Source organism: Leptosomus discolor, chromosome 1 (genome assembly GCF_034619465.1).
Source record: "Leptosomus discolor isolate bLepDis1 chromosome 1, bLepDis1.hap2, whole genome shotgun sequence".
Classification (NCBI taxonomy): domain Eukaryota; kingdom Metazoa; phylum Chordata; class Aves; order Leptosomiformes; family Leptosomidae; genus Leptosomus; species Leptosomus discolor.
In genome coordinates, this window is record NC_141391.1 from 3864919 (window position 1) to 3892477 (window position 27559).

At 46.6% G+C, this 27559-nt stretch overlaps 1 protein-coding gene across 1 annotated transcript; it reads right to left on the reverse strand.

Annotated features, from left to right (window-relative positions):
* Positions 1 to 1857: 1857 nt before the first annotated feature.
* Positions 1858 to 27004, reverse strand: GDPD4 (glycerophosphodiester phosphodiesterase domain containing 4). Its single transcript, XM_009950640.2, has 15 exons — positions 26822 to 27004; positions 26138 to 26241; positions 24995 to 25088; positions 18132 to 18191; positions 16426 to 16524; positions 14061 to 14154; positions 11788 to 11933; positions 11384 to 11466; positions 10409 to 10559; positions 9637 to 9861; positions 8693 to 8850; positions 6215 to 6362; positions 4374 to 4456; positions 2742 to 2824; positions 1858 to 1889 (listed from the first exon to the last, which is right to left on the reverse strand). The coding sequence occupies exons 1-15, from the start codon at positions 27002 to 27004 to the stop codon at positions 1858 to 1860; spliced, it is 1743 nt and encodes a 580-aa protein (XP_009948942.2).
* Positions 27005 to 27559: the final 555 nt, after the last annotated feature.

Sequence of the window (27559 nt, forward strand, 5' to 3'; positions counted from 1 at the left end):
GTTTGTGTGTGAGAGTCAGACTACCAGCCACGTGCTTAATGGCATTGCCCGACCCTCTTAGCTGTGAAACAACAAAAATAGTAGCTGAGATGTGACAAGCCGTAAGGCGTTGCAGGAGACCACAGGTCTAATTGGTCAGGCTCTGCCTGGACAAGGCTGCTGAGGATGAGGAAGGTGAGTACGGGGAGATACCACTGCATAATGGCCAAGCAGCACCTCGATACGTAGATGAAGGCGCATTGAAGTGGCTTTTCCTAATACATAACAAAAGCAGCGGTTGGGGTACCACCGCCAAGCCCCTCACCTGCACACCAGGGGACAGGCTGAGGACCCCATAGTGCACACCACCGCTCAACCCACACGCCCTCCATCTCCTATTTTTGCTGCTCACATACCTCCCTGCAAGTGGCACCCACAAGAGATCACGACCCAACTATGGATGTGGGGCACGGGGAGGGGGTTTAACACCATCAGAAGCATCCTCTCTCCATGCTTCATAGATCTGGAGCTGCTCTACACAAATCCACCAACTCTTTAGCCCTTTTCCAAAGGAAGGTGCTGCCTTTTTGCATTTCTAGCCTCCAAAATACTCCAAAACTGCAATTTGGAAAGGTTTGAGTGCTTCTCAGCACAACTAACTCTGAAACCTAATGCTTCCTTGTCACAGTTCACTTGTGGTAGCTTTATTTAGCAAAAATACCTGCATGAGGCTCATGTATGAGAAAATGTGTATAGCCTGATTCAGGTAAAAACTACTAGTTTCTTCCCCTTTCCCAGTTTGCCAAAATAAGAAAAAAACAGGATAGGAGAGCTAAAATGTATTTAAAACAGCACTTGCAATTTACAAAAAATGTGTTCTTATTATCCGTTCAAGTAGAAATTTATGGCTTAAACCTGGGAGATGCTCACATCTCCCTTGCAGAGCAGGGCATAGACCCCCTCCTCACTGTGTGCCAGCAGCCACTGGGAGAATTAAACATCTGAATAAAGCCCAGGGTGCGGCGCAGGTATACAGACCTTCCTGAGGGAAAAGCAAACAGGTCACTTGGTGGGACTGATTCACACGCAGCTCAATCCTTCTGAAGAAAAGTGGTGTGCTCCTGGTGATAGTCCCAGTAGCTACATGGCCAAGGCACCAAAAAGTTCTTCAGTACCTATGGGAAGATAATGCCTTCACCCAAAGGCAAGAGGAAGAGACTGTCCTGTTAGGGTCTATGGCAGGGCAAGAGTGGGGAAAAGGAAAACCTAAGCTGCCCCTGCCTGTGTTAGAGAAAGATATGGACTCTAGTGACCCAGCCAGAAGCACTTGGCCATCATGGTAGGGCTAGCGTGCTCTCAGGGATGGAGGAGACCTGTGAGGAGGGACGGAGGGAGGCTGATCTGGCAGGAGAAAAGTGGACAGCTGAGAAGAAGGGGACTGAAGGGTGCTCAGATGTTTGCAGCATGTGTAAAACACAGCTGTGGAAACAGAGGGCTTACACACAGCAGGAGGGATTACGGGATGCTTGCCCTATGGGATGCCAACGGTCTCAGAGGTAAATGGTGTCTCCCATGGGGTTGCTGCATGTCACGGTGCACAGCTTCTTCATGGCTGCAACTCCATCTGTGCTCCCCTACACCCCGGGGATCCCTGCCAGGCACAGGATTGTGAGAAAGACTGTAGGAGAGGAAGCTCCCATCTCCAGCAGAGTCACAGAGGCAAACAGCTCCTCCTCACCGGCTGGGTCTGACCCCCCCCCCCCCCCCAGCTGGCCTCCTTGGCAGGTTGGTGTTCACACTGCAGGAAGGGGCAGCAGGGGAGGGTCTGCTCTCCAGTCGTCATTAAGATGGCAGGTCCATGTCCTCTCCTTGCCCGTGTCAGGCCATGACAGCAGGCATGTCGCTGAGCTCTGGAAAAGGGGACACACAGTCAGCTACCGAAACGTCTACAGTTGTTTTGCTGGCTGTCGTGAGCAAACAGAACGTGACTGACAATGCGTGCAGCCCAGATTGGGTCATTTTGTCTGGATGATACCACCATAGGTGCAGAAACCTGATGCATGGGAGGGTCCCCAGACAATCTCACCTTGCCTTGCAAAAACCCAAGAGTGTTTGGTGCTTCTGGGCTCTCTTTTCACAGCATCACAGAATAACGCATATCGGAGAGGACGTTTGGAGGCCTCTGCTGCTCAAAGCAGGGCCGATTAGATTTGGCTGCTCAGCGCTTTGAACACCTCTGAGGGTGGATATTCTCCACCTGTATGGGTCCCTGTTCAAGTATCTGACCATCCTCATGAGGATTTTTTCCTCTTTGTATGTAGTCACAACTTCCAAGGTTGTAGCTTGTGCTGTTGTCACTGCACATCCAAGAAACCTCTGGTTCCATCTTCTCTACACCCTCCCATTAGATGGTTGCAGACAGTGATAAGATGCCCCTTGACATTCTTTCCCACTGTGCAAACCCATATCTCAAATGTCCCATCTTCCATCTTAGTGGCCCTGCTGAGATCGCTCCCATTTGTCACGATCTGCTTGGTACTGGTGAGCCTGAACTGGATCCAGTGACTAGATGTGGCCTCACCAGTGCTGAGCAGAGGGGAGAAATTACTGCCACCTGCATCTTAGACTGAGACAACCCAGGATGCAGCCATCCTTCACCACAGCATGGGAACCCATCACCAACCCATCCATCAGGCCCCCCGTGCCCCCATGGAGACGGCCCTGAGCAGGATGCAGCTTCCAGATATCCTTGCCCTGCTCACCTGTCCTGAACTTGTTGTAGGTGCCACTCTCCAGCATCGGGCCATCGTCATGGGCACAGCAGGAGAAACTCCGCTCTCGCCACCTGCATGGGACAAAGCACCTGGGTCAAGCCACCACTTGCTGTGGTTCCCCTCACAGGTCCCTGGTGCCCTGGACACCTTTTTTTCTACTTCGTCAGGGAAGGAACTGCGCTGGTATGTTGGGACTTGCTCAGGTCCTTACCAAGAAGGGACTCCAGTGCATGACTGATGTCTAAGCATCCACGCTTCAGGTGTGCAATAGCTCTCTGAAGGCAACTTTGTGACTAAGCCCTGCTTTCTAAGAAATATTTAAGAACTCAAAATCCCCAGAAATGTTTGCAGCCGCTGGTTTCTAAGCAGCCAGGGAAATCAAAAAATTGTGGTGTGTTCATAAACCTGACAAACAAGACCACACAGGGCTCGCGGGTGCTGCTGCTGACCCTTAAATCCCAGCAGGGCTGGGAAAGCCCGTGCTGCAACGCCAGCCAAGAAGAGGTTGTTATTTGGCTGGATCAGAGCATCTGCAGGGCCCTGGGAAATGCACACACAACATGAACATGAGCCTGGAGAAGACAGGCACGAGAAGGTCTGATGGTGGTGCTGATGCATTGCAGGGGTGGTTGTGAACCACCCCATTGCAGGGTGAGAGGGGAAGGAAGGGAAGGAGCCGCTTTGCCTTGGGAAAGGAAAAGCCTGGATGCCCAGAAAACATGACTGTACAGCTGCTAGTTAGTCACCTGGCTGTACTGCTGCCAATTAATTTCTCCAATATCCCAGAGCAAAATTGGACCTGCCACCCTTTCCCATGCCAAAGCAAGTCATGGTTACAAGCAATCCAGACTCCTCACCCAGGAGGTTCCTGAACTTTCCCCTTGCTGTCACCTGCAGCCTCGTTGTGCTGCCAGCACCCCTACGGAAAAACACTTGGGCTGTCTGGTCTGGTCCTTCCACCCATCCACAGCAGCCAGCACCTCCTGCTTTCCTTGGCCACCACTGGGGTAAGAGGACAGGCAAGTTCCTCATCCAACGGTGTCAGAGCAGAGCATCCAGCAGCCCAACCCAACCTGCTGGAGTGAGCCTGTCCCATGAATCCCAGACTTCCCAGTTATTAAACAGAGGTAATGCCTTTGACAGCGTGGGAGGAAACAAAATGTGGTGTCTGTGACACACTCAGACATTTTCATCTTGGAGGATGGATTTCTTCAGTGGCTCTGGCATATGCAAATGGAGAGACACAGGGGGCTCAAATATTAACACTGAGAGCTTTCCTCCGAAGTCAATCCAGTGCAACAGTGTCTAAACAGTAATAATAGAAAAAACAGTTCCTTTCTCAGCCCATCAATTTTGATACTGGTTTATATTGCTGCTGTAAATCCACCAGGTCTCCGCTGAATCCTGAGGGTAGACTGTGCCTGAGCTGCCAAAATGGAAAGGGAAAGTGAGAGCGAGAAGGAGAAGCAGAAAGGTTTTTTCTTTCTTCTAGTTCCTGAAGGGAAAGGTAATGTTCTCAAGAGTAGTTTTAACCCTTCAGATCACCTGAAAGCATCCCTCCTTCCCTCCGCCTGGCACAAAAGATCAGGCTAGGATGGCCATTAGCAACTTGGTAGTTACCAGTGCAGAGCAAAGATGAGTGAGATGAGGAGCACAGAGGTCAGATCTGTCAGGATCCACATGATGTTGTACTGCTGCGGAGTCTGGAAGAGAACAACAGAGGATGTGTGAACCATCAAGGACCCTGAGATATACAAAAAAAGTTGAGTTGCTCAAGCTCTTTCTTGCTGCTCAAATATGGCTATTTAGCCACCTGGTTTGCATGTGCAGTAACATCCCTTGATCTGGGGAATAAAGAGTTAATGTAGCATAGCTTAGTAGAAAGTAGAAATTAGCTAGCTAGACCTAGCACAAGATAAGGGAGCAGAAGCAGCCTTGAAATGTTTGAGACAGTAGGATCAGTTTGGATGAGAAAGGACTTTGCCTTTGTGAAACAATCATCAGGTTCAGACTGGTTCTTCGGTTTGGAGTTAAACCAGTCCGGGATTCTATACCAAAGGTGAGAAGTACACCATGAAGAAGACGATGAGCCTTCCTCCGAAAGCCCCCAAAGGATGACCGCCAGATGACAGCACGCATGCGCCAAGAGGAGGAAACATATTATAATAATTTCTGAGAAACAATTATAACATCCCCACCTATTCTCTGAACTAATTGTACTAACTCATAAATATGCATGTTTTGATGTAATAAATAGAGTTTTGGAATGTGACCCGGTGTGCAAGCTAGGAGGAGCGATCTCCCTTGCAGCCAGCACTGTAATAACCATACCCGCTTTACAATTCTCTGAGTCATAGAGTTTGTTTCCGTGCTTCATTTTGGTGACCCAGATGGGACCTTCTCTGCCTGGCTGCGGGACCTGCTGAGGACAGGACTCCTCCGGGCGTCCCCGAGATTTTCTCGGGAGGACTCCCCCTCTCATCCAACTCTCTGTGAGTTATAAAGTTTGTTTCCACACTTCACCCTCAGGTGTTTAAAGCATTTGGTGGCATTTCGAAGTGGCCAGGTCTGTCGTGTGGCCAAGAAGATTGTACCACATCACAGTGAATATAACAGGGATTTGTACAGGCAGGCCCTGTAGTTGTCTTTGCTTCCCTCCAACATGAGCATCAACTGGTGGCACCTCATTTTCTCTGGCAAAATTATTCTTTAGTGAACACCACAGAGGGTTTGGATGGCTTCTGCTTTAAGGCTAAGAGCTTTTGAAGATTCATCTTTAGATTGGACCTCCACCCACCCTCAGAATGGATGGAAACACTGCAGCTGTCTGGATGGGAGCACTGTAAAATCTACCTCGAGAGTGTGAAGCCAGTTATTCAAAGTAGTAACCTTTTGGCTGCAGGGATTCTGGTGGGACCAGTGCCCCAGGTGTTTCTTAGCCCTACAGGTTGTCCAAGGCAAAACAGGGAACAGACAAATTGTGTGAAAAAAATTCCTCCCAGCAAGGAAGGGTTATTTCTATAGTTGTTTCCCTCAGGCTTGTGGAACAAAACCAAGTTTGAGAAGGGCAGTGGGAAGCCCTGGGAAACGTGGTACTTCTGACATCAACAAAGTGCTTCAAACGCTTAGAAATGGAAATCCTCATGCATCAACTTGTGCCCTCAAATGCCCTTCCTTTCTGCCCACACAAGTCTCAATATGACTTCTTTTCCCTCATCTCAAGGCCTAAGTTGCAGATTCTAACAAGCAGGGTACTTCTACCTGAGCCAAGAGAAAAGAGGAGAAGGGTATGGTGATATCTGGAGTGGCTCAGAGGTTCCAGGTAAACCACATTTCAACTCAAGTCCGTTTCATGCAAAGGACCCTTTATCCATGAATGAACTGACCCATGGTCTCCAAAGGTAACCATGAACATCCCAACCCTACTTCCTACCCCTGGGAGGGGGAGGATTTTTGCTTACCATGAGGAAGAGGGGCTGGTTGAGATTCTTCAGTGTGTGGACAGCATTGGTGGTCACAGAGTGTGCCCCAGAGCACCACGCCAGGGAGAAAAGCCATGGCTCATTGACCACATAGAGGTTGGTGGTGATGTTTGCCTCAGCGTATTTCCTTTAAAAGATGAAAGCCTTTGTTAAGCAAGGAGGTTAGTACTTCCTTTGGGCTGAAGCAAGGAGATACAGCAATAATCTGTATGAAAGTCTTGCTTTAGGACCTAGATAAGGAATAGAAAGGAAATCCAACCAGCCAATAACTGATCGTTCACAATTGGTTAATACAGAATAGCTGATCTATTGGAAGCAAATGCGATTGAAACGTCCAAAAATTCAAAACTGCTTACCCTTCTGCCATATGAATCAATGTAATGCTGTGTTTGTAATTGCAGAATCACAGAATGGTTTGGGTTGGAAGCGACCTTAAAGACCATCTAGTCCAACTCCAGTGCCATGGGCAGGGACACCTTCCACCAGACCAGGTTGCTCCCAGCCCCATCCAGCCTGGCCTTGAGCCCTGCCAGGGAGGGGGCAGCCACAGCTTCTCTGGGCAACCTGTGCCAGGGTCTCACCACCCCCACACGAAATAATTTCTTCCTAACACCTAATCTCAAACTTCCCTCTTTCAGTTTAAAACCATTACCTCTCGTCCTATCACTACATTCCCTGACAAAGAGTCCCTCCCCACCTTTCCTGCAGCCCCCTTTCAGCACTGGAAGCCGCTCTAAGGTCTCCCTGGCCCCTTCTCTTCTCCAGGCTGAACAACCCCAGCTCTCTCAGCCTGTCCTCACAGGGGAGCTGCTCCAGCCCCCTGAGCATCTTCATGATCCTCCTCCGGACCCACTTGAGCAGGTCCGTGTCTTTCTTGTGCTGAGGACTCCAGAGCTGGACACAGCACTGCAGGGGGGTCTCACCAGAGCAGAGGGGGAGAATCGCCTCCCTCGACCCGCTGGCCACACTGCTTGTGATGCAGCCCAGATGTGATTGGTTTTCTGGGCTGCAAGTGCACGTTGCTGGCTCATACTCAGTTTTTCATCCACCAGCACCCCCAAGTCCTTCTGCACAGGCCTGCTGTAATCTCCCAATAACGTGTTCAAAACCACCTCGAAGCTGGCTAGTCATGTTTGTTATGTTTGCTCCATCAACTCATCATTTTTCAAGTTCTTGTAAGTTATTGAAACTTAACATGAAGTAAGACCATACTCTGTATAATGGTAAATGAATATATCATGAATACCAGCATTTGTAAATCTACCCAGAATCTATCCAGGATTTAGCCAAATGGATCAATCTAGGATTTTACATCCTACAAAAATTATTGCTGAGAAAACATAAACATTACTCTCATCCAAAGGATTAAACTTTGTCTTTCCATCTTTTTAAAAAAAAAATTAGATGTCAAAGTTTTTGTGCAATAGAAAAAAAAAAATCTATTTACAAAAGGAGAGCTGGACAGGTAAGACAGTCTTTTCTTTTCTCTTCTTTTCTTTTCTTTTCTTTTCTCTTCTTTTCTTTTCTTTTCTTTTCTTTTCTTTTCTTTTCTTTTCTTTTCTTTTCTTTTCTTTTCTTTTCTTTTCTTTTCTTTTCTTTTCTTTTCTTTTCTTTTCTTTTCTTTTCTTTTCTTTTTTCTTTTCTTTTCTTTTCTTTTCTTTTCTTTTCTTTTCTTTTCTTTTCTTTTCTTTTCTTTTCTTTTCTTTTCTTTTCTTTTTCTTTTCTTTTCTTTTCTTTTCTTTTCTTTTCTTTTCTTTTCTTTTCTTCTCTTTTCTTTTCTTCTCTTTTCTTTTCTTTTCTTTTCTTTTCTTTTCTTTTCTTTTCTTTTCTTTTCTTTTCTTTTCTTTTCTTTTCTTTTTTTTTATTTTCTTTTTTCATATGAGAGAACCATTTTGGAAACACCTCCAATGAATATGGAGCCTTACATTGGAGAAATGGCATATTCAGTGTGTCACAAGCAACAGGGTACTGGTAGTAACAGAGACAAGAAATGAAGCCTCTGAAACACCACCTACAAGAGGGTGATGGTCTCTCATCACAGCATTATGCCCTGACACTGATGTTTGTGGAAGACCCACAAGAGTTTAATAGTTGCACCATGATTTGGTGTTGGTGGGACTGAGGATGGCAGAATAGACAGACAAGAAATCAGGAGATAGCTGTGTTATTCTACCCAGAAGATCCTCAGATCCTGGTCAAGTAAATACAGTCTTGGGGCAGGGAGGGTGTAATTACATATACCACCTCTTGGACACACACAGGGTCAACAGTAGGAGTGAACTACAGTCCTTCACTCCCAAAATGCAACAGGGATGACCACTTGATCTAAAGGAGCTCTTCCAAAAATGTTACAGATCCTGGAGCTGGTCACTGGAGGGAGACATTGCCACACACATGAGGCAAACATAGTCCAGATGCAACCCACCGACTGTACTTGGGGCTGAAACTGCAACCTACCGGATATCTTCGCTGGACATTTCAGTGTACGCCAGATTGAGTTTGACAATATTGTCCATCAGTAGGTCTTCAACTGGAGCCTTGCTGCCCATTGTCTGCTGAAACCCAGGAGCAACAGATTGAACAAAGGACCTCATGTCATTCTCCAGCCATAGGACCTGCAGGCAACAAGAGGACCAGTGAATTCACAGCATACTTACTAATATGCCCTGCCCTTCACACAAACCCAGTAAAGATAATATCTCTAGGGGCTTAATGAGGCCTGTCAATTGGCATGTTTCTTTCAGTGATCAAAGAACATTTGGATGCAGGGTTAAAACTTGCAGGTCACTTTCATCAGGAGATAAGTATTCACTGAAATCAGTGAGCGTGTTTCACACAGCCCGACAAAAGATGCGGTGTTTGAAATGAATGAAAAGACAGCTTTGGTTCATGGGAAAGGCAACAGAAAATATTCTGTTCTCCCATTCTCCCAGCCTAGGAGAAGAGATCTTCAGCATACACTGATCCGCCTAACTCCCTAGACATCGATGGGTACATAACCTGATCCACGTGAGTTTAGCATTCATCCATTGCCAGGGGAAGGAGGAAGAAAACAACTCCATGTTTTTTAATTTAAGCCAGGAGTTTCTATGCAATATGTAAAATAAGCACGGGTGGCAGGGAGTAGGCTGCCAATTATTACAACGATGAAAGGATGCCCTTTGGGGGATAAGGCATCAGCTGGTATATACACTGGCTTATTTCCCTGTGCTGCTGCAGGCTTACACCATTTTGTAACTGCTGGGGAACCAATAGTAGGAATATACCCTAAATGATGCCTCTTAAAACAAGTGAAAAGCAAGGGAACGGACTTTATGCAGGTGAAATCGTGCAGGGTATGATCCCAAAGTCCCAATTCGGAGAGCAAGGAAAAGGGATATGGAGGAGTAAGGCCACCCTACCAGATGGGGTCTAATTCCTGACTCGTTGAGGATGACTTCCAGGGTTCTGTTGATCCACGAGTTCCTGTAAGGATGTTTCTCTGGAGGGCGGTAGAGATCAAATATCACAACTTTATTCTGACTGTCTGCGAGGCGCAAGAAATTACTTAGCTTGTAAATTGACTGATTCATTGCCTGGTTTTGATCTGCCCTTGACAGTGAGCCCATGCATGAAAACGGTTTGTCCTAGAAATAAACAGATATAAAAACGGAAATCAATCAGGCGGTCGCCCCTGGGAGTCAGCTGCATGCAAAAAAAGCCCATATCTCTAAAAGGGAAAAAGTTTGACATCAGCCCTCAGCAGCTGAGGATATGTTATTTTGCTTAGCTCTTCTAAGGGGAAATCAACCCAGGCTGTGACGACACTGCTTCTGGGATCTAAACTGCACAGTTCACAGCTAGCTGTGCTGTGCTTCTCTGTCCCACCATGTTAGCTGTCGCTATTATACACAGCACCTTACACAAGTAGCTCTTGTCCTCTTCCCCCAGACCATGTGTTCTGCTGCTGCCATGATAAGGAGCCACAACAACACCCACCAGCTAATCGTGACAGGTCTCCTAAGCCTAAAGGCCAACTGGATAAAGCAAGGAGACTCCAACTGAAGGATTTCTACTGACGTCTTTCAGTTTTGGCTCAACCAGTAGTTCCTCTCCTAACATTCAAGCTACTAAGTAGTAGCCAGCTGGTGTCTCTTCTACATCCAGTTGATGATAGTCCTTTATGGTGCTTACCTTTAGGAACCATGTTCCAGCATTCAATTCCTGCAGGTTATCCCAGGAGAATAATGCGGCATTTTGAGCAGTGTCATTGGGGTAGACCTCCTTGATGTTAGTTGTCCTCCTCAAGGTGCTGTCATGCATGAGGAAAGGAATCCCATCATAGCTGTTGGAAAGCAACAATTCAGGTCACATGGAGCACGGGTTCATTCATGGCACGAGCAGACTCATGACAGGTCAGAAGAATATGTGGACCACCACGAATGCAACAGTATGGCCTCCCTCAGTGCAGAGGGTGGGATAGGGAGGAAGGCTGAGGCTCAAGACACCAGGTTATTTCAAGCTTAAATACTGCTGGGTGACCTTGGAGAAGTCATCCCTGTCTGTGCCTCGGTTTCCTCAGGGGCAAAGTGGAGATGGTGGCATTTATGCCTGGCAGCCACTGCAAAAATGGATGGTAACTTACAGTTGAAATCTCTTATTTGCCGACACCAAAGTGTTTCTGTGGGTTTTAGAGAACTGAATTCTAAACGGACAGTGATGGAAAGGCAAAATTTTCTCTCATAGAAAGGTCTACATTAGTAGAACACCTAAGCATTCGTAGTTTTCCCATTCAGTGCCTGGAAACTGCTCATCCTGCACAACATGTTGGCAGTTTATGGCAATGAGTCCCAAAAACAAAGGCAATTAAAGATCTAATAATTAGGTCAATGCTGTCACAAGTCCGAACACAATTTTCTGTTCATTTATAGGCCTGATACAACCCTCACTGTGGCCTGGAAGTCAGACCAGGGCAGGCACTGTTGTTAAATCAATAGCTACAGCTTATTGACTTGCCTAAGAGCAACCATGCCCTACAGCCCCTGTCATCACATTCCAACTGAGGGACCCAGCCATCAGAAAACCTAATTGCCTGGAGTTGCACATCACCAAAGCTAACTCTTAGAAGAAGAAGCGTATATTCTGTGAGATGCAATGTTTTCCCCTTACCTAATGGTGACATCTGTTTCAAGACCATCCCCACCATGTTCAATTGTCTTCTGAAATGACATTTCTGTGTTTTCTGGTGCGAGCTGAAAAAAGAAAGCGCATGAGCAGGTCATTTCGAACACACTCTGGAGGACTCCATAAGTACTTTCTGTACCTCTGGTTTTTGTTAAGGGAACATCATTACCTTATTAAATTCTACTGTTTGTTTTCCTCCACTTTAGCCACCAAACCCATCTCTTCCCTCAGGAACAGTGTTATCAAACCCATGCAGTTTGGTATGCAGTTCCAAATGGAAATGCCTCCCCTTTCACCCTCCACAGATTTCACGGAAAAAAAACAGATGATGATGAAGGCAGCAAGGCACAAGATGAAGAAATGATGTAAAATACCTTCTGCAGACCTACCATTGGTGCTCCACGGTGTCCAATGAGGGCTGGCTTTGGTCCAAGTGTCCCCATCTCTCTGATGCAAGGAGAGTACATCCCCAGAGGTATCAAGAAAAGAAAGAGAAGGATAGCCAGGTATGGACCAACAATTATCACCTGAACAACTGAAAGAATTTGAAGGAGGAAGGCTAGAGTTAATCCATGTGGTAACATATGGACTGCCTTGTGGCATGACTAACAATACAGCCCTCCAGCTAAGTAGCTGTTGGGCTTCATCCCATCCCTTTTTCCATCCCTTCTTCCCCTAATTTTCACCTCGTCTCCAAACAACACAACCCAGGAAAACAAACTGGTCAAAGCAAGGACGTGGGCTGTCTAAGTCAGGTCCGCAGGTTTTGTGCTTTAATTACATAGAATCATAGAATCATTAGGTTGGAAGAGACCTCTGAGATCATCAAGTCCAACCGTTGACCTAATACCACCACACCCACTAAACCATGTCCCGAAGCGCCACATGTACATGTCTTTTGAACACCTCCAGAGGTGGTGACTCCATCACTTCCCCGGGCAGCCTGTTCCAATATTTGACCACTCTTTCAGTAAAGAAATTTTTCCTAATGTCCAACCTAAACCTCCCCCAGTGCAGCTTAAGGCCATTTCCTCTTATCCTATCACTTGTTACTTGGGAGAAGAGACCAACCCCCACTCCACTACAACCTCCTTTCAGGTAGTTGTAGAGCACGATAAGGTCTCCCCTCAGCCTCCTCTTCTCCAGGCTAAACAGTTCCCTCAGCCACTCCTCATCAGACCTGTTCTCCAGACCCTCCACCAGCTTCGTTGCCCTTCTCTGGACACGCTCCAGCACCTCAATGTCCTTCTTGCAGTAAGGGGCCCAAAACTGCACACAGGATTTGAGGTGCAGCCTCACCAGTGCCAAGTACAGGGACATGATCACCTCCCTACATCTCACTATGCCTTACAGCAAGACATGGTCTTAATTTCTTTTTATTTGGAAGTGGTGCAATGAAATATCCCCCATCTGTAGAAAAACAGTCCTCAACAGAAGGATGCTAATTTTTTCCTTACTCAGATAAGAGCAAGCAACATTTGGAAGTTTCATTCACAGTGAAGAAGAGGAGGAACCTTCCTCCTTCAACTATGTTACTTTCTCTTAAGGTGAATACTTCCCTGGTTCATTCAGATTGATGTCAGTGACCTTCTGTGTGTGATCTACAGAATCCTACAGACTCTGACTGCACAGATATTGCATCTCAGAAACTTGCCAACTCATTACCTACAGTCTTCTCTGGAGCCTGTTGACCATTGTGCAAGAGCCCCAGTGAGCCTTCACCTCAGGGAACAAAACAATTTAGGTGAGAAATGAGCACCTATGCACCATCTCTTTCTCAAATGGGTGCCACCACCCTTCTGCACATTGTGCCTATGGCTCTGAAGGAACTTGGGCTTACACCAAGCTGATGTATTGAGCCAAGAGTCCATTAGGCATGGTGGACTGTAATGTCTAAGGTCCCAGAATATTCCACCCTCAACCTCTCCAGATGTAGTTCAAAAAGAAAAATCCTGAGCAGAAAAAAAATGCTTTCACCAGTCCATTCTGTCTGTGATCTTTATTAGAATTCAACATCTGCAGGTAGGTGTCAGGTTGCTAATTTTGGCTATATGGAGAGACTAGGCCAGGGAAAAACAGCCAGTCCCAGAGCCACGCTCTTCTGTAGTGGTTCCCGGTGTCTGGCCTTGTCCTTACGCTACTTGGTCACACTTCTCGGAGATGGACAGGGACTTCCCATGCAATAACATTAGGAACTGATCAAAAAGTTCTTTCCTCTATCTCAGCTGGCTTCTCCTGAGATGCACTAGTCTGAAGTGGATTGACTGGACTGGGGATCCCTTCTGAGACGGCGAAGCTGAGTATAGCAAAAGTCAGCCAAGAGATCTGCCACTGGCTGCTTTCTCCCACAGAAGGCTGGACAAATTTCCATGCATGACTCAGAACATGGGTACTTCTGCTAATCTCCTCCCTCTCAAGGCAGGTCACTGCCTTGGTATAGGCCAAAACTGCAAGGGAACACACTAACCAGTAACGCAACTGGACAGCCAGAGGACAGCGCCCAGCTCAAGTCCCAGCCCTGCTAATTTCCCTGGGATACACAGAATTTAAAAGTCTTCTCCAGCTGAAGTGCAGGTGTGGGAGGAAAGGGCTCCTGCATGCCTGTTTTCCCACACTTATACATGCCTATGTCATATAGGGACAGGAAGCAGAGCTACTGTACCTTTCTTATCTGCTCTGATGGCATGAAGAGCCACGGGCCAGGACAGGAGGACCATGATGGTTATTGCCCCTATGTGGAGATAGGGAGCTGTGATCTGGTAAGGAGAGAAAAAGGTTTGTAGTCAAAGGATGAACCGTGGAGACAGATGGAAATAAACCCCAGCACGGCTACAGCCTTCCACCTGGACGGGCTCCTGCTGCAATACCAGCAGTTCAACCTCTCTCCCACACCGGTGTTGGATCCACCCCCATCCAGGCCAGGCTGAGGAGTGCTCCTCACTGCACTACAAAGCTCTCCTTTCTCCTCAGTCAGCTGAAGGGGACACGGCTGTCTTCATCCATGAGGACATGATTGCCATGACTGCCATGCCATAATCTGTGAGGCTCTTCCAGGGAGCAGTCAGTTTAATCCAATCTAACCCAATCCAATCTCATCCAGGTAATAGTAATCTCCATACCACACTGCAGCTAAATCATTAAATTGATGTCAACAAACCTGACTGACAAAGTGTACTATTTACACCTGTATGCAACTAACTATTGTGGTATAAGAGAAATAGCATATGTGGTATTTGATCACGGACTTTACTAGGCTCATATAAACCATGCAGTACCTAATTTCACATATTATGAATACATTCCAGAAAAATAATTCATTTTCATTTATTTCAAAGCATTTAAATCACTTGCATTAGGGCTAATTGCATTGTTTCTCTTTTTTTCTTTTCTTTTAACTCAATGTGTAGATGTTTTTCTTGATTTACTGACAAAAACCAATATACTCATTTCATGCTTGTGATGTATTAGGTAATACCTATTGCTGGACAGATATAGTAATTGGATTTGATTTCTTTTGTCCTAAAGATCAAACAGAAGATCAGAAGCTAAGGACCACTTCTGTGCTTATCATGAATGCTTGATCAGAGCTGGAAATCAAGCAGAACCAGTTTGTCGTACACTGAATGGATGTTGGTACGACACACTTTTCATAAAACTAGGCAAATCTGTCAAAGAAACCAGTCCATCATTTTCTCATGCTCAGCAGAGCGCTGTGGTTTCTGTTCCAGCTAAAAAGGAGAGTTAAGGTATGTGCTAGGAAAAAAAGCTATCCAGATTCAAGCCTTCCTTATTGCTTAGTCCATGCCCGATTCTCTAAGCTGGAAGGGTTGAAGAAAGCAGCAGTCATTGAGAAATGTTACTGCATGTGATACTCTCAGCCCTGGACACTTGATACCAACATCTTTCAATCAGAAGCAGGATTCAGTTGCGTAAACAAAGGATGACATCTGAGGTGTCCAGGATATTTGAGGTAGCTTTGCAGGGCAGATGGACATGGCACAGGATCTACAAGAGATTCATGTCCTTTGGGAACAGCAGCGGGGCACCACGTAAAGCACCTCAAAGGGCATGAACACCTGAAATAAACAGCACTTCTGGGGAACCCAAAGGCCCTTGTGTCTCCTTCTCCTCATCCACCTTCTCTGCAGTCTGTAAGGGAGAGGAGAAGCTGATGGTTTCTCACTACCTTTGCCAGTGCATAGCCCAACAGTTACCAAACTCTGTAGCACAGGAATGTGCAATTAACCACACCCTACAAACACCACATCTGTGATTCCTCTTCCAGTCCATATGCAGTCCTATCCCCACATTCACAAGCAGTAAGCCACATGGCGGAGAGGTGATAGGCCCAAATAACATCTGCAAAGCAGCTCTGTAGTCAAAGGCTACATACTTTTTCCTTCCCAATACAAGGGGGGACCTGGACACTAAACAGCAATGGACAGTTCTTGCCTCCATCTTCAAATCTGGTGAGAGTTGAGGAGGCCAGCAGACCATGCACTCTGACCCCTTGCATCCAGCATGTTGTCCCACCCGACACCAGCATTGCCCATCTGCTCCACAAAAATTCATCGCTGTCCTGCCCTCAGGAGATGAAACTCTTCTGAGTCACGGAAGACTGAAGTTGTGCTAATGCTAAAGCTGCTGAACTGGCAGGAGCTGATCAGGGAGAAAGTTCTTGCTCCAGCAACCCTAGCAGCCAAAGGGGTCTGATTTACCTCCCCTGGGCACCCGTAAATTAACAGTATACCTACAACACTTTTGCCAAAAAAAAAAAGAAAAAAAAATTATGTCACTTCCCAGGCTGAGACATGTTACATCAGATAGCTTGAAACTCAACCTCAGGTCTTGGCTTCCTTTCCCCAAACAGGAAAAGTTAAGTCATAATAAGTTTACTCAAAACTATGTGCCCTCCCAGGAAAGACCATGTGAAAAACACCCACCACACAGAATATTTTCAACCAATCACCACAAAATACTTCTATAAACATGTTGTTCTTTCAAACAGACCTCCCAGTCCCTCTTACCTGGAATGACAGGCGGACAGTTTTCCATTGATCTCCCCAGAGTACCGATAATATGAAGAGGGCTGTGATAGAGAAGCCCAGAACAAGAAAAGTCCCAATCTGGGGAGATAAAGAAGACATCAGCTTCAGCATTTCTGCACAGGGTGTGCCATCCATTTGACTCACAGGCTTGTTTAAGCAGCTTGGACTTGATAAATTTAGGATGTGTGAGCTTGACTATGCCAGTTCAGAGACAGAGAGATCCAGTTAAGACTGGATCCAGTTAAGCCCAGAGAGATCTGGGCTAAGACCAGACCAACAGTGCTATTGATTGGCTTTTCTCTATGGCAAGACTGATCTTAAGAGTTGGGTACCCAACTAAATCAGCCCTCAGGGCTCCCTCTATAACCACTGGAGAAAGAGAGGAATTTTCAGAAGTGATCCATTCCCACTTGCTTTATGATGGAAGATGCCTCTCTCTCCCTCTGCTGATGTAGATGGAGCCTAGATGGCCAGTTTACATCAAATCCCTAACCTGCAGGTGGCTAAATTCAGAAGTGATGAATTCCCCCCAAAAGAGGCAGCAACACAGCTTCCTTATGCTATGCGCTGCTTTGCAACAGGCTTCAGCAACAGCAAACACTCTCATAATTAAGAGATGAGAGCTCACTTTTTAACCAAAAAAGTGAGGAGGTAGCTCAGTCTATTCTTTGGCTTCTTGCTCAGTTTGGTATCAGCACAGTGGTGATGGCAGGCTCTTCTTGATGCATCATCTGTCTGCTGAGAGCTAAGTGCAAGTAGAAATTGGACCAAGGCCCTAATCATTCTTCAGGGGGATCCTACAGATCCACACCTTAATAACCTAATTATTATCCCTAATCTCTTCCACCCAAGGATGCAGTTTCAATTTTTTTTACAAATTTTTCTACATCTTTTTAGTTCTTCTGGAAGGCAATTTTCAATAGTAAAGATGACTGTGGTTCCATTACTTAAATGAAGAAACAAGATCCAGCTATTCCCTCCCACTGCAAGATTTGCAATCACATTACATTCTCCCCTAAACTACATGGCTAGAGGCTCATTTTTTAAAGCCTCACATAGCCTCACTTCCTTACTTAAGGAAGGTGATTCTAATGCATCATTTTGCACTAACAACTTTCTCAGGATTTTTTTCTGTATCTTCAAAACTCCAGGTGGCATTTCCCAAACCGCCCAAAGACCAAAAGGCATAAGGCACTAGGATGCCTTGGAAAAGCCAGCTTTCTCTTCTGCAGAGATATCAGCCACTTTTTTTCACTGCTGCTGGATTCTGCTACAGAAAATCATGCTGTGCTTCTCATGAAAACTTTCCTATTGTCTTCATGATACCACATGTAGACGTGTTAAATATAGACATCTTCACCTGAATGAGTCACTGCAGGCTCCTTTTAGAGTCAGTGGGGAATAAAAGTACTTTAAGCGTGATTCATCTCATCTTAATTTAGATGTCTATGACCAGCTGGATGAATTGCATCCTCAGAGGATTCATTTCCCTCCACTGACTGCGAAGGGAGTTTAGGTGATCAGCTCAGGTGGAGATATAACTCTTATGGGTATTTAAAGTCTTCTAAGATTAACCTCTTCCTTCTCTCCCATAATCTAAGATGTATTTCGTGCAGAGAAACACTACAGACTTGATTGAGTTAAAGCATGGATTAGAGTTACCAGAAAGCCGTGACTCTCCCCACCTTGTGACTCCAGTGTAGGTACAGCTGCTGACCTTCTGCAAGCAAACACATCGCTAGGACCTGGGAAATCAAGAAGAGATTGTTTGCATGCTGGTAGAAGATGACGAAGTATGTTCAGTGAGGTACTACCAGAATTATTTTTGCATTGGAAAGTCACTTTACATTAGGTCTTCCTGGAAAATGTCAAAGCTGTTAGTAGGACAGGTGTATGGAGATGATTACTGCTACAGGAAAAATGCTTCAGAAATGGCCAAGCACGTATCAAGGCTGCCCTGCAGGATCAAAGCCTGGGTAATAGATAATTGGGCACTTTGGGGTACACACTTTCAATGACTTTTCTTTGTAGAGTACAAGGTCTGAAAAGGGAATGATGGCCAGGGTCAACTGCTATGGTATGAATACAGCACTAACCTTGCCTATTTTCTGTGCATTTGTGATTAGAGGTATATCAACCACGGGAGAGAGGCAAGGGAATAAAAAATGCCTCCAAAACACCACAAAAATACAGAGCAGATAGCAAAGGAGACAATGCTTTCACAGTAATCGCAGGAAATGCAGGAGACGGGCACATCTCAGAACAGGGAAAACCGCCTTGGAGATTAAAGGACTCTAGGTTTCAGCGGCTGGCATGTTCCTTCTCTCCGATGGCAAGTTGGAGCCCTTGCGGAGGGTTCCTGTGAGGCATGGAAGGAACAGAGCAGGGGAAAACCCGAGAAGTCTTGAACACCAAGAAGCAAAGGATAAGAAATGCCAGTCCACAGCTTTGATGGAGAGTTTCTTCGAGTTGTCCCAGACCTAAGCAGCTAATGAACTGGGTGATGAACTTCACCAGAAGTATCTTGCTGCTGTGAAAAGGCACAGGTCTATGCTCAGCAATCTGAGTGCCTGAGGCAAGCTTCCCAACTAGAGTAAGGGACAATTTGCAGACCAGTATCACCAGATACCAGGGTTTAGAGAAAACTATCTGTTAGTAGACATCAGTGCTCCACTGAGAAGGATCATTTATGCTGCAGGTCCCTCTAGACTGTAGCACAGTGGGATTGTGTCAAAACAGGACACATAGATTTAGGGGAAGAGCTCTTCTCTCCCAAAACACAGCTACAAAGGATGTAAGCTGTTTCCCATCCAGCTACAAACACACTCTCTTTCCAGGATCATGCTGATATGAAGCAAGATATAAGCTCAGCAGAAAATACAGATCGGCTTTCAAGTGCTTCTTGACATGTTAGCCTCCTTTAATCGAATCCTACACCCAGTGCATGATGATTAACCATGGGAGCAGTTCAGAGAGAATTGAATTACTGACGAAGATCTTAAGCCAGCTCCATTTAAACAAGCTAGTTCAGAAAAAGGAAGAAAAAAGACACTTTGTCCCTTTTCTGCAAGCAATGTTATACAAAGACCTGGTCCTTGCCTAAGCTGCCGCCAAACACTTATTTCACAGGCTTAACCAGACTCTCCCCTGCTACTGCAGTATAATGTTTGTATGAATGATGCATCACATCTGGGAATGCCATGGGAGGGTGAGCTCAGTTTTATGGATGAAAACAACATATCAGATTACAAGAATAACCACCAGGTTTCATCCTGGATGAAGAAGGAACTTTTGCAGTTGCATGGCTGATCACTGTAGAACACATCTCGAGGGACCAGCGAGCTGATGTGATGTGGACACACATCTATCCTCTGTGTGCTCTGGCACAGTCAGCTTGAGTTCTCTTTGCTTTCTGTGCACCCCTGAAACTTAACATCTCGAGCCACAATCACCTAGCTTCATCCTGCTCCTCAAAAACTGCCTCAGGATCTGCCGAGCATGCTCTTCCATGGTGAGCAACTGCCTTTAGCGAAGTCCCACAGGCTTGCACCTAGAGCAGGACTTCCTCAGACAAAGGGACGACCAGTCCAGCAGGTCTGGCTCCTCCAGGCTGCTGCCGTACATCTCTTGGGATCGTCTAATATAAGTACACAGACATGTTGGTTTAGGTGACCAGTATGTTTCTGACTGATACCGCTGAGGCTGGGGCCAAGGTCTCACTTGCCAGCCCCATCATCTCCCTCAGTCTTACAGCCTCCAACATTTGCATTCTTCTCTTCTTTAGTATGAGGTGTGGAAGTGTCTCCTTTCTGCCATCTACTTGCGAAGTGGTAATTAAGGGATGCTTCCCAGCGGCAAGAAAGACGGATTCGTGGCAAGGAGGATTGCACCTCTTTCTCCCTCTTTCGGAGTGGGTGCACTGACCACAAGATTGTGCTGCAAAAGGGCGGACAATAGACGGTTAACCCTACTCTGCTTCAGCATGGGAATGACCTTGTACTTATTTCAATACCGCTGGTGAAGCTTAGGCCAGCTCTGAACCTACCACCAGAAGGACATGGAGGCAGGCATTGAGACACCTGAAACATCTGCTCACTTAGGTGTTCACAACAGAATTCAGGTCTTTACATCTGCTTTCTGGCAAAAATGCAGCAACTCAGAACTTTTCTGGTACCCTAGTCTCTTAGGGATGGAGGTTTGAGATCACCTTTCGGACTTCAGTGCCAATCTAGTATTTTGAATTCTCTCTTAGCCTACAAAGGGAGAGGCCACAACACATCTGAACCTCTTTACTTTGTACAGTCACAAGTCACCTCCCTAAAACCCTTAGAACAAACACAGTTGAACTGCAGGGAGGAGAATACTATTGATGTTTGAAAGACTGAACAAGAAGAGTATTTTCTTCTCCACTGAGCAAGAACGGTCCTGCAATTACACTCCTCGGCTTAACCTTTTAGCTCTAACGGGGATGAGAAAATTGTCTTGGGGAGCGATAACATTTGAATTAATTGAAACTGATTGTCTGAAAAAATTACAGTGATACATGCAGATGAAGATCGTCTTTGCACAGACAAAAAGTGCTTTTTTGTGCAGCATTTTGTTCAGCCGCTGGTGGCCAGTGGGCAGAAGAGTGTTTTCTTCAGTGGTTCACAATAAGGTCATGGAAGCAGGCTTGCAGGCTCCAGCTGGGTGCCACCATTAAGGAAGAGGGTATGGTGCTCACAAACAAAACCAGACCAGCCACTGGTTGCTATACAAACTTTCTGCTCCAACAAGGGCATCAGGGTGCTTGTTTTTCTGATGTGATGGGCTGCTGATGAAAAAAGTCACAAGGAAATGTGGGTGACGGGCTCCATTCCTTCCTGCAACACGTGCAGGGATAGCCTCCACCCAACATTGTTCAAACAGAACATGGGATATAATTCGCCGTGGGGGCAACCTATTTGGCCATCAGTTGTCTGAAATGCGTTAGAGTGATCCAGCGATCGTACAGCAGCCCCACTAATAGATTTATTTAGATGTGGAAGGGCTGAGTTGCACTTACTAGCCTGTGAGGCTACTAGTGTTTGCTGGGTGGTGAAAGGCCAGGCATTGAGACAGGGAAGCTCTGCAAACAGCAATGGAGGGGTGATTCCTGCTAAAGTCCTTCTCTGAAAGGATCCCTGCTGGCATGAGCATTGCTGAGCCACAGTTGTCATCACAAGACCCTGCATGCTGGCGTGTGACTGTTGTGTGACCCCGCATGTTTGGAGATTGTGGGAGCATGAATGGTGGCAGTGATTACTTTCCTCACGCTTCTTTCCTTCAAGACCTAATCCTCTTTAGGTAACAGCTCTGACAGCGTGGGGTCTCATGCCCCCCAGCACCCACTCCTAACGTAGATGCCTGCAGCAATCTTGCCAAACGAGACGTGATGACATGCAGGGCAAGTGCCCTTAGAAATACCCAACGGCTTTGGGTGGGTCACTTAACAACTTCATGAAAGCAAGGAGCAAATGGACCCTCACGGCAGGGGCTGTCCCCAGAGCAGAGGAACCACTGAAGTGTTTCTCTTGTAGGACCTGTACGATAGCATCCAGATTACTTGTATTCTTTCAGGTTTATCCATGCTCACCCTCCTGAGGAGGGCAAATGTTGTTAACCTCATTAGACAGAACTGAGCTGCTGAAGGGAGGAGGAGGAGGATGTGTCTACACAATGAAGAGTGGGACTAAGACTGAACTGAACCATGTAGGACACCAATTTCCATCTTCCTTTCTGCCAATTTCCATCACCTGCCCTGGTAGGCAGCTTGTGGTCACCACATTCATGCTGTCAAAGATATTAAACCCCTCTAAGAAAGTCTACTGCTTGGACACCGGCTGATGTTTGGATCCAGACAGAGCATGACCAAGCTGACACACGAGCCCCAGGGTTCTTCAGGCTCCTCAAGCCCAGGAAATCCTGTAAAGCCCATTTCTAGCATGTACTATGATGGGTTAGTCTGATCCTGAGGTTGACTCCAGTCTGCTGAGGTACGTTCTCAGAGGTATCCATGTCATATGACATCTCTGGCAAAGCTCTGGCTTGCCCAAAGTAGCATTATAACCACCAAATCACCCACACTACTCCATGGCCACTGGGAAAGTGAGGTAGGCTGCCCTGAATAATAGATGTTGAGCCCTAGAGCCATCAGGGTGTCACAAAATCCTTGTAATTAAATATTGTCATTTGTCCTACTCAAAGCACAGACAGTCCACAGCTTTCATGATGCTATTGATCACTGTGGGCATGGCCAAGCAGCTGTCCTATTTATCACTTTGGGTTTTTTGTTGCTAGCTCTAGAATAAAATCATTATTTATTTGTACTTCAGCAGCGACAAAGGACCCCAGAAACCTATTGTGTTAGGCACTGCATGAACAAAGCAAAAAGAGTTTCCTGCCATGAGGAATTTACAGACCGACTATATGATAACACATCAGGCGATGGATAAGAACCGCAGGAATTGATGTTAAAATCTCATTGTCTTGGTCACAGAGGTGAGACAAAGCCATAACCTCACCCTCAGCACCTGGAATTTCAAAATGAATGTTGGAACAGCCATGAAACTGAACGTGGACTCCAGTCCTGAAGTTAAAGTGATGCCTTAACCTATAGTTCTGGATGCTGAAGGTGGAAACACAGATGCAGGTCTGTCTTTATCTGGGGGTTCCCTATGAGGGAAAGGACAAAGAAAAAGGATGAGTAGGCAGAAAATTTAGGAAACACTTGCTTTTGGTATGTTTCCAGCAACCAAAGCAGACAGCAGATCCAAAGTCTAGAGAAAATTTCACAGGATTTGGAAAAATGAAGATTTCAGGAACATTGCCTCTTTGGGCATAAACTTCAGCAGCATTTTGTGATCAAGTCTGTAGTCTCTACCTGGAGAGAAACCCTCCAGCAAGGTAAAGTGAGTCAAGGCAGCTCCAGTGATAATGTTCCCTTTCTAATGATCCTTTTTATTCAGGATTAGAGTAATGACTCAGCTTTGATGACGTATCAGCACCACTGCATGACTCAGAGCCCCATACTTCCCTGCTGTCAAAGCAACAATCTTTAGCTTCCTCTAAATCTAAATCCAGCTGCTGCTGGCTCAGCTTTCCTTGGGTTCAAGGAAAGACTGGTGTAACGGGTTTGCGTGGCAAGGTTTTGGTAAGGGGGGAGTTACAGGGGTGGCTTCTGTGAGAAGCTGCTAGAAGTTTCCCCTATGTCAAACACAGCCAACGCCAGACAGCTTTAAGACGGACCCACCGCTGGCCAAGGCCGAACCCAACAGCGACGGTGGTTTCGCCTCTGTGACAACTTGTTTAAGAAAGGAAAAAAAGTTATTGAGCAGCAGGAATTGCAGCGAGGGAGAGGAGTGAGAATATGGGAGGGAAACATCCTGCAGACACCCAGGTCAGTGCAGAAGGAGGGGCAGGAGGTGCTGCAGGCGCCGGAGCAGCAATTCCCCTGCGGCCTGTGGGGAAGACCACGGTGAGGCAGGCTGTGCCCCTGCAGCCCGTGGGCGGTGGAGCAGATGACTGCCTACACCCCGTGGAGGGCCCCCACGCCGGAGTAGGTGGGTGCCTGAAGGAAGCTGTGACCCCATGGGAAGCCTGCACCGGAGCAGGCTCCTGGCAGGACCTGTGGCCCGTGGGGAGAGAGAAGCCCCCGCTGGAGCAGGTTTGCTGCTGGTGACCCCATGAGGGGGCTCACGCTGGAGCAGTCAGTTCCTGAAGGACGGCACCCCATGGAGGAGACCCACGGTAGAGCAGTTCATGGAGAACTGAATCTGTGGGAAGACTCATGCTGGAGAAGTCATGGAGGACTTTCTCCCGTGAGGGGGACCCCATATTGGAGCAGGGGAAGCGTGTGAGGAGTCCTCCCCCTGAGGAGGAAGGAGTGGCAGAAAACAAGAGAGTGATGAACTGACCCCAACCTCCATTCCCTGTCCCCCTACACCACTCAGGGGGAGGAGGGAGGTAAATTGGGAATAAAGTTAAGCTCAAGAAAGAAGGGAGGGGTGGGGGGAAGTTGTTTTAAGATTTGATATTAGTTCTCATTACTCCTCTCTCAGTTGACTGGTAATAAATTGCATTTTTTCTCCCCAGTCGAGTCTGTTATGCCCGTGACTGTAACTGCTGTGATCTCCCTGTCCTTATCTCAACTCATGAACCTGTCATCATAATTTTCTCTCCCCTGTCCAGCTGAGGAGGGGAGTGACAGAGCTGCTTTGGTGGGCACCTGGCATCCAGCCAGGATCAAACCCACCACAATGGGACACATTCATCAAAGGGAAGTAATCGAGAGAAATCACAGAAACTACACCTGGCTCAGAGACTCCCAAGCTGAAATTGGTTATCCGCGGGTGGACTTGAGGAGAAAGTACCATAGACACTCATGGTGTTCCCAATCTTCCCCAGCTACCCACTGTCTAAGGATCATATGTGGGGCTAGGCTGAGCTTTGATCTGACACATGAAAGGCATCCCTATGCTTACTTTTTAGGACTACAAATCATGGTCAGCTTACAAGGAGCATTACTTACCAATAACAGTGTGATGTACATGAACAAGATTGCAGCCACAATCAGGAGAACAAGAGACCAGAGAAACCAGAAGCCCAGGTTCCCATAGTTATACCTAAAAAGCAATAGAATATTATAATAGCATTGGTGTTTAGCCCATGGACTGGAGGGGAACAACAGCCGTGTCCCTTGAAATTTTGACATTTTCAGAGCAATGGAACAAAGAGGGAAGGAGGAATAACCTGCCCTGCAACACGTGAAAGTGGTTAAGAGCCTCCATCCCCAAATCCATGATGGCCTTAACTGCCAGACTAATACCCCTATGTGCTGGGGTGGTAAAAAAACGGACCAAACTGATGGCCTTGCTCCAGAGAGCTCCCAGTCTGACTGTAAGGTGCTGCAGACAAGGCAGCCTGGGGAAACTGTAAGATGACATGACTCAGGCCAACAGCCCCCCTTGTCTGCATGCAGTTGTGCAGGGCACCGCAGCAAAAAAGAGATATGAACGGGGTTTTGAAGCAGAAAACACCAGAAAGCTCGAGTTGCTGCAGAGGGGTTGCCCAAGGAAAGGGAGACGGAAGCTTTACTTTTTACCCAAAGGCTCAATAAGGATGAATGACATTATTACACCTTTCCTCCCCGTAATATTTGAGCTGTTTTAATTCGATTTTAGGGGCCAGATTTGCGTAACTGTTGCCTACACACTGCAGAAGGAAAGGATTTGCATGAATCCCTGCTGGTTATTTCTTACTTTCAAGCCTGGGAACTTGCAATTCTCTTTCAGTGAGATAGCTGGTGCAATGCCTCTGATGCCAGCCCTGTTCTTCAGATGGAATGGAGGGGAGGAAAAAGACTCAGAGAAGGAAAGGGAAGAGCTATTTAGTCCTTTGCACTCACAATTTTTATGATGATGATTCTCCCCTCTCTCCCAAATTAGCACTTACACGTAAAAACCGTAGCCAAGAAAAGGGCAGAGCCTCAGCACCTCTGAAGTCACTGGTCATTCAATTTGGATGCTGAAACCAAGAGTTTAAGGAACCAAATCTCTGGCTTATAGCTAAAGTGCCCTGCTGCAGCACAGCCTCTAGGGAGGGCGCTCATCTCTTCCCAGCCACCCTGGAGACCTGCCTGAGGAGCGGGAGAGGAGGAAAAGATGGTACATACCAGTCAAAGTTGTTGTAGTCATTTTTCGCTTCCCCCCACATGTACAGAAAGACCAGAGAAAAGCAGAACGCTCCAACAAGCAATGGGAAAAACACGCATTCCCGCTGGAAAGGGAGAGGAAGGACAAGTGGTCAGAGCCTTGTCTACACCAAAGCAATCAGAGCAAATGGCATATATCTTCAGGCCATCCCTAAAACATGTGGCTTGGTGTTGGACCTCCTGAAGTACATATGTCCTCAAAAGTGTACTCTGTAGTATTTATTTACAGGAAAAATCAACCTCATGACTTCACAAATGAACAGGATTTTAACCACCTTACTTGAGAGGGAATTACACTACGCAGCAGCCCTCTTTGCAATTCTTACTGCACACCCATCCCGAATTTTACATGTTTAATTTGATCCTATGGCTTTGGGATGTTTCACTGGCTGGGAGGGTTTGGTGCAAGGTCCTTTCCTGCCACCACACATCTGTTAGCTGCGCCATGGCATGGACAAACTGAGCTTGCCACAGAACCAGAGCAACACATCAAACACTTAGAGCAAAATCCAACAGCCCAACAGATCTCAGTGGGCTCCAAACGATGTTGGGCAGGGATGCCTCTGGCCTACAACACCAACCACTTATCAGCTGACCTGTCCCTACACAGAAATCAATGTTTCTGCTGATTTTGAACTGATTTACCGTCTTGCAGCAGCACTTCCCAGGCTCGGTCCTTCTGCGCTGGTACCGCTTCCACCGGCAGCTGTAGAAACCGGCCAGGCAGGAGATGAAGGGCTGATGCTCGTACCTCTGTAGCAGGCGCCGACGTACCACCTTCAGCTTCCCAAACTTGAGCCTCTTGAGGCTGGTGGAACTCGCCTCCATCTGAGTGGCTTTATCTCATCTTCCTCCTGAAACAAGACCACAAGTTTTACAGGGAGACTGTAATCCTCCTTTCTTCTTGGGTAAGCTTTTCTTATCAGAAAAAAAAAAAAAAAAGAGAGGAAGTTTTCTCAAGAGGATGCTGTAACTAGCAGGAAAGGGTGCTGGGGACACCCCACCTGATTTTATACACCTAAGTGAGATGTCTGACAGAAAAGCTGGTCATTGCAAGTCCCCTCAGCAGTCAGTGGCGCTCCTGGTTGTAATTTAGGTGCTCTGGATCACCTCTGAGGGAACCTCGGCCTCCTTTTGACTATATATGGAGCTCTGGAAAATGAAATCACTAACTTAAGCCCTCCATGCAGATTCCCACATTATGTCAGATGAACCTGAGCCCAGGCTTAGCCATGGGAGTTAATTCGATATCACTGTGACCTGCCTGCAACTTGCTACCAGTTTAACTAGTTCATGTAGGAAAGGGACTAAAACTCTCCAGGTAAACATCTCTCTTATCCTGGCAAAACTACAGCACTGCAGAGACTGATTCATTAAGAAAAA